The sequence below is a fragment of the Montipora capricornis genome, chromosome 11, assembly GCF_036669925.1.
Source record: "Montipora capricornis isolate CH-2021 chromosome 11, ASM3666992v2, whole genome shotgun sequence".
In the NCBI taxonomy this organism is placed as follows: Eukaryota; Metazoa; Cnidaria; class Anthozoa; order Scleractinia; family Acroporidae; genus Montipora; species Montipora capricornis.
The window spans coordinates 28,792,985-28,800,484 of NC_090893.1; the positions used below are offsets into that span (position 1 = coordinate 28,792,985).

The window sequence follows — 7,500 nt, forward strand, 5'->3', positions numbered from 1 at the left end:
CGACCAAATTTCTGAACAAGGAGCCAGAGCAGGCGCCTAACTTATCACAAGGTGATTCATCCCCACTTTCTCCGAAATTTGATCCCAGCTGGAGATTAAGCGATGAAAAAAGCGATATGGTTGGAGAGAGCGTACAATACCACTCAAAAGTAAGTTAATCTTTGGAATCTTTCTACATCTACTGGTAAAATACCATATTACTATTTGTTTGTCTCCCCAAATCTTGAATAAGCACTGTTTTCTCTTGGGACCATTGTAAGTCCCAAAGGAACAGGAAACAATGCGGATGCAAAATTTGGGGGGACAAACAAAAAAGTCATAGATTTTTACATGTATGGTACTTTCTGACTCGGCCAATTGGAAGTAGAATTTTTGAAGCTTACCAGGTGTCATTCCAGGGACATTATAAGCAGTTTGATTTGGAACAGGACCAGTTGCAGTTGCTACTCCACTTCCACCACCCATAGCTGCCTGGTTTTGAGGAGCCACTTGGTTCCCTGCTTGACTTGGACTCATCGATGGCATTTGACTGGGCTGTGATGGTCCACTGCCGCTCAACATACCCACACCTGTGGGTTTTGAAACAGGTGCCTTGCCTTGGATTGCGCCGCGAATATGTTCTGGAAGGGGTTGGTTGCGTGCCAAAAGCTTGTATGCCATGATCTGAGCTCGCAATTGAAGCAGCTGTGGTGAGGAGAAAGGAAGTGCCTTCTGTGTTGATGATGACAACATGCTTGGAGCAGGGGAACCTCTTGATTGCATGTCTCCCATTGACACACCAGGCATGCTTCCCATACTCATAGAAAGTGAAGGACCAGGAGGTTGATGGCCATGACCAATATCTGCCATGTCAAGATTTGGAGGTTTTGATCTCATTAATGACAAGAGCTGTGAATAGCGAGGATCAGATTCCATGCCTCTTTCTTGCATTGCGTGCATAGCCTGCAGGTGCAAACAAAATTAATGATTATCTTATGCAATTTAACTGCTGCAATTCAAATCTCCCCCTTCAACTGACGAGTGGAATTGTCTGGTGTTAAGGGTGATGGCTCTTAACTACCAAACCGTTGCTATGAACCCATTCAAATAGTCATTTCTTGAATTCCTTAAATCTACAGCAATCATTTTTTGCCAAGTGTGTTGTATTTAATGGGGACAGTGAGTGATTAACCCATTGACTCCACGGGGGTTCCCCATTGACGAGTAAAATCGTCTGGCATTAGACAGTCTGGGCCAGAGTTTTTCAGTGAGTGATTAATATTCCTTTGTATGGTTTGACTCAACTATGTTTGGTAAATCACGTAACCAAAACAGAAAATGCCTAAAAATTCAGCGAGTTAACCCTTTGACACCCAAACTGGCCTAAACCGGCCAGACTTAGTATTTTACTCTGTCTAATGCCAGATGATGTTACTCGTCACTGGGGAACCCCTGGGAGTCAATGGGTTAACTACGTTTTTCACAAATTTTTAATGCAACAGTATGAGAACATTTTAGCACAAAATCTGTAGCATGGATTTTAAAATAAAGTTGTTGTTTTTGTTTTTAAATGAAGTCATAAGGCCCTCCTTTGATACACTTTTCAAATTATCATTTCCTTTTTTTGTCCAAATAGAAATTCCATGCTACAGCTCACAAAAAATTATGGGATTATTCCCATCCAGTGAAAAAAGAAGGCCTCTCCCTGTCGTTTCCTGGGAGCATTTACTTGTTTTTCACTGAAATGCAAGGTTGTAGAACCATCCATGTAACCTTTTTGTCGGGCTCTTTGACTAAAATGCTTCCTTAGCAACCAGTCTTTCTGTAGTTAAGTGCCACCCCCCTTAAAATTCAGTAAAATCTACATGTACAGTATGAAGGGGTTTGCATTTAGGGCAGTGATACCCTTATATTACAGCACTTGAAGCTGCAACCGGATTGGTCGCCATAGCGACTAGAAAAATAATGGCTGCTAAAATTATTGCCAAGGTCGCCAATTTGGCGACTGTTCCAGTATGGAAGTGGCGTTGTCATGATCAGTATATTTTTTTTAAAACTCTAGATCCAGACAAAATGGAAAAGCTTGATAATATACCCAAGGAAGCATTGTCCATGAATCTCTTTTGCAATTCTTACAGTTTTCTTTATTCTCTATTTGTATGAAGAGTTGAAGGACAGCGAATAGATGTACACGCTTAAGAGCGATCATAAAGCGGCCATCTTTGTCTCAAAATGGTCAGCAGTTCCTTCATTCATATAATACTCCACAGTGTGTCATCATTGTTGGAAAAATGACAACCAACATATTATGTTTGGTGACCTTTCTGCGAAAGAAGGTCGCCAAAAGGCAACTTGGAAAAAAAAACTGAGCGTCAAGCACTGTATTAATCCTAACACAATTTTGCTCAATTTCAAGGTGCTTTAAAGGCTTAATTAATAAAATCACTATCGTTTGTCAATTAATTAACACACCTTTTCCAGGCGTTGCATGTTTTCTGGCGTATACTGGAATCCTGCCATCGAAGCCATGTTGCTTGACAGTATTTCCTGGCAATCTTTTTACCTGAAGAGTTCCAAAGGACAATGATTGAAAAGAAAGGCACAATAACTACAAAGCTATGTAAGGTTCAGGGTGTTGTTTTTGCAATTCGAGGTCACACTTTGTATTAAGGGAGCCACAATGCTGGGTTTGGGGCAAGCACGTTTCTTTTGCTTATCAAAGAGGGGGTTTCCAATCAACATGACATTGGCACAAGTTCATCTGTGGTAAGGGTTCATATCACTTCTGATTTCTAATTGATACCAGTATAACTTTACATGCACTGCACTGTTATGAGAATTCTTGTATAACTTAAGAGTAAACTTATACTGGTGCGACTTTCTTTGGTACGTGTATCATATTTTCCACTGGTATCATGAAGCAGTAAAAAAGAACTAAGACAAACCCAGACTGAAATGAAAGTCAAAGGATTTCTGCAAATACCGCTGAAAAACTCTTACAGGTACGAGATTTCGCAAAGTTTCTGTGCCTCAGTACTTCAACAGGTTGAACAAACATTTCATGAGGCGGCTAAGAAGGCTTGCACTGCTGGATAACTTTACTGTACTTGTTTTTAAAGAAACCACCGAAAATGGCAAACATTCAAGGGGATGTAACATATTGCAGCTAAATTGTGCTACAATTGTGCCCTCTAGGCGAACACGTATCTTCAGATGGAAAGAAAATTCACAGCAAGAAACAATAATTGTTTCATTTCTTTATTTACCGGTACTTTAAAAAGTAGAAGTAGTGGGAAAGTGGCAACTGCTAACCCTTTTATTTTGAAAGAATGGAAGTTGAAGACTTGTCACAAATGTGTTACTTCTCCAGATATTTTAGTCAAAAATGCGATTGTATTAGTTGCAATTTAGAGCCCTGTTATCCTGACGTCTTTACCATTCTGACTTGGGTAATACTTTTCTACTTACTTTATCATATCAGCAACATTTAAAATGTCCAGCTGCTAAACCCTTTTGATCTCTCAAAGAAAACTTTCATGAAAACCTTGACTACAGCTGCACATGCATAAAAGCATGCTCTCCGAAAATTTGTCTCGGCAGCATCTCCAGGGATGTAGCTAAAACTTTGGTAAGACAGTAATGTGCTCTTAACAAGCAGGTACTTCAGAATTTTCACTCTGTCGGCAAGAGTTTGATGAAGTACAGACAGCTACAGCAAATTTGAAGAATCTTTATACCAAGCACCTCAGAATCTCCTTTCCTCCTTTTTCCTGCCGACATTTCAGCTTACACATTGTTGCTCAACACAGTTGAAATACACAACTTCATTTACTTTATTTCCCATACACAAAGTAGAAATACCGCTGACCAATGAGCTTTTATGCCAAACACACAAAATGTACTTCAACACACTTCTTCCAGACAGCGCAAAAATGAAATAATGTTTCACTGAAGATATTTACAAGGGAAGCAGAAGCTATTTTGAAGATCATACTACCGAAACAGTTAGACTGTTTTTTCGGAGAAGAACGTAACACTTTCCGTTACCGACAAATGTCTTTGAATTATGCGCATGTGATCAACAAATGACACCATATAGGTAAGCGCACATGATCACATTCCTAAGCGTCTGAAGCCTGTGAGAAAAAATGGCGCGCTATTCCGTGAATTGTAAGGGAAGATCTTTTATTCAGGAAAAAAGTATAGGAGAAAGACTGAGATAACATAATCAATGACATTGATAGTTCCTTGAAGCTGACTACCTCATTTTCTTCGGTCGTTATAATTTCACACCTATCTCCTTTGAGAAAGGAAATATTATAAAAAACTTTCAGTTGCAACATGTTTTGATTTTCGGAAGATCAAAGCGACGAGCGAAGGAATGTTATGACGTGTGGATACCTTTTTATGAAATAGCATAAAGCCATGTGACCCAAAACATTCCCGTTTGTCGCCAACGGCAACTATCATGGCAGTCTCTCAAAAAACAGTCTACCAGTTTCGGTAGTACATTCTTTTTTCAGCCAGGAAATCAACCTTGACAGCTGAGTATTTTCCTCAGCTCCCAGTTACTATCTAATAGGATATTTAAATGATCACGCCATTTGACTATAAGTCCCCACTGGGAATACAAAATTTGAATAAGAAAAGAAAAACCAAATTGAATTCTGGTAGTTGTGTAGTCAAATGATGCTATCGTGAAAGTTCCCTATTCCCTGATCTATCACGGTTGTCAGATGATGTTATTGCAGGGGAGGATCAATAAATAGCCAACAATAATTTTACACCTAGTTTACTGACTAAATAATGCAGACAAAGTTGTTATCCACCTTTTGAACAACCGACGCATGGCTGGTTGCAAAAGCACATAGTCATCAAATCAAAATCTGCCAGCCCTTAACAAGATGGTGGCTTAAAAAAACACTTTTATTACAACTGCACATATTTTTGGGCAAGCCAGAGAGTGTTGTTCTTTGCGGTGTTTCTTTATTTGGTGACAGGAATGCGTTGCACATGCTACCCGGACGCCAATTTGAATAATCAAGTCAAACCATTAATTTTCCCTTCCCGAATACAAATTCTGCTTGTTTAATGATCAATATTTACGTAAACGAAGATTCTGCAAAATTGAAACACCGGTTTCACTGGTAAAGAGGAAACGACAACAGAGGTAAGTAAGTCTTGATTTGAAAAACGTATGCCAAGTGGGTCGAAGTTTAAATACACACATGTGCAGTCTTCGATATAACGGGAGACATATAAAGGTTTCAAACATAATTTGGGAAGGTTAAAAGGTTTTAAGTACTTAAGTTCAGTTTTATAACCGAGAAAATGTCCCTTACCTGATGAATAGAGGTAAAAAAACACGCCAGTAATACTTCAGCCGGCCGAGTTGAAGCAAAGTGCCATATATGCACTTCGTGATTGAAGCAACACGCATGTACAGATAGTCTCGTCTTGAAGTGCACACAAAGCGAACACCCTACCCTGCAGGAGCAGTACTGAATGCCAGCCGTCAGGTTTAATATCCGCTGTGAAAGGAAATTTCATCAAGGCTGCTCTTCTCTCTCCTTGATTTACCTTAAATAATTGTGAGTCCGATATATCTTTTATAATCCTTTCCAAATATTGCCATTTTAACAGCCGTGTTCACCACCCAGCCAAGATGGCGTCATTTACCGTGAAAAGGTCTGATGCGTTGGAGAAAAATAACAGTTAGAAAGTCTTTTAAACAACGATATGTCAATAAGGACGAAAAGAAAACTGATAAAGGTTTAAAAAAAAAAGATCAAAATGTGCCGAGACCCGGGATTATTCAGAGCTCATGCGAGCTCTCCGGATTGAACCAGGGACCTTCAGATCTTCAGTCTGACGCTCTCCCAACTGAGCTATCTCGGCAAGCTGCATTCAATACGATCAAATTTAATTATTTAAACTAATACACATTACAGATTCACCCAATATATAACTGCTTTCCAATGCACCTAAGAACTCTTGTTTAGGCCTAAGCTTAGCTTTAATGAATGCTTAGGATTCTTTCTGTATTGGAAAAACAATAACCTGTGACTTTCGACCTGTGATCTGGTGGTCGTCTTTGAAAAGCACTCGAAATCGTATGATTACCTATACTAGACTGTTTATTGTTTAGACTGGCGCAATCTTTACGTCAGTGATTGTTTTGTGATATTAGCTCACCTTGTCGCTTTTATATATTCATATGCTTACAAGTATAAATGAAGAAATACCTAAAATTGAGAAAACATACCTTTAAAAACATCCACAAGTTTTTCGAGTCCGTGACGGACAAGCCAGTCTTTAACGAAGGCCTTCTCTTTTCCTATAAACTCTTCCATGTTAATTCGAAAACACGTGTGTCAAATGCCCGGGGGTCGCCCAGGGGTAGGCCAATGCCCAGCCCCCGGGCCGCGATAAAATTGCGAATGCTCCACCCCCGGGACTGACAACTTGAGCAAATGCCCCGCGGTTGCCCGAGGATGGGGGGGGGGGGGGGGGGGGATGGGCACCGCCGGAATTGACTGATGCATAACGCTGTTCACGTTGTGCAGTGTATAATGTAGCCACAGATCTTGAGGGGTTGTTACATTATTTTAGGGTGTTAAGGCCTAATTAGGGAACATCTTTAGTTTGTCGAAAATGGTAATGAGGAATCCCTTTACTGATCTGATAAAATTATCGTTACATCACAAACAAGATGATTCTGATCAAAAACGGCCTTTATCTATGAGATTTGCCATAAGCTTGACAAACGTAGGGCGGACGTTTATCAACATTACCCAAATGCAATCCGTTTTAATCTCAGTGTCCATGCTTCTCTTTCCTTTCGTTGTATTTCTTTTATGTTTTTTTGACGGTTTTAAGTGGCTATTGCAATGTCTCATTCTACTTTTAATTTTTGGGAATTTTTTTCATCATTTTTCGTGACATAGCCCCTATAACACATGTTATAACAACTGAGATCGCTGAGATGTTACTAAATTGTTCAGAGCTGGGTACAATATACAGCAACGATACCTCTGGTATCTCTCCCTTTCATTGTATCGAATGAATAAAGTTGGTATTATTGTTGACTGGCCACTTCATTGAGCAAAACGTCCGACCGCCAACTGAAAAAGAAGAGCGGACTATGGGGACGAATAGAATGCCCAGTTTCCCAAAGCGCGCATGCGCATAATACTAGGTAACCACAAAGCGTAGCGTTGCCTTAGAAAGCGTCGGAAAGCAAATCAAACTGCAATGGAAACTTTATCAAAGGGCCAAAAATCTTACATATCGAAACATTCAAAAATGCGAAAGCGTTTTATTCCAAAGTCAAACACTTCTTCAAATTTCAATGATCTGTGAAATTACTGTATATATTTTGAAGTACGGGTTAAAGACGAAATTTGCATTTAACTGCAGGAACAATCACAGGCGCCCCAAGCTCACAACGCGATTTTGCAATGCATAACTATTTTGTAGTAAGAGAGTTCAATGGTGAAAAGAGTTAAAAATTAAGTTAAG

General features: G+C 39.6%; 1 protein-coding gene across 3 annotated transcripts in view; it reads right to left on the reverse strand.

The window, feature by feature from the left end:
* The window catches only part of LOC138023616 (transcription activator BRG1-like), a 56,082-nt gene extending 50,655 nt beyond the window's left edge, over positions 1 to 5,427 (reverse strand). For all 3 annotated transcript variants that reach the window (XM_068870639.1, XM_068870638.1, XM_068870637.1), the window contains exons 1-3: positions 5,322 to 5,427; positions 2,452 to 2,542; positions 384 to 942 (exon numbers count right to left, since the gene is read on the reverse strand). In XM_068870639.1, the coding sequence (XP_068726740.1) occupies positions 384 to 942; positions 2,452 to 2,508 (616 nt within the window). In that variant the 5' untranslated portion in view covers positions 2,509 to 2,542; positions 5,322 to 5,427. The remainder of the gene's footprint in view (positions 1 to 383; positions 943 to 2,451; positions 2,543 to 5,321) is intronic.
* Between the last annotated feature and the right edge of the window lie 2,073 nt (positions 5,428 to 7,500).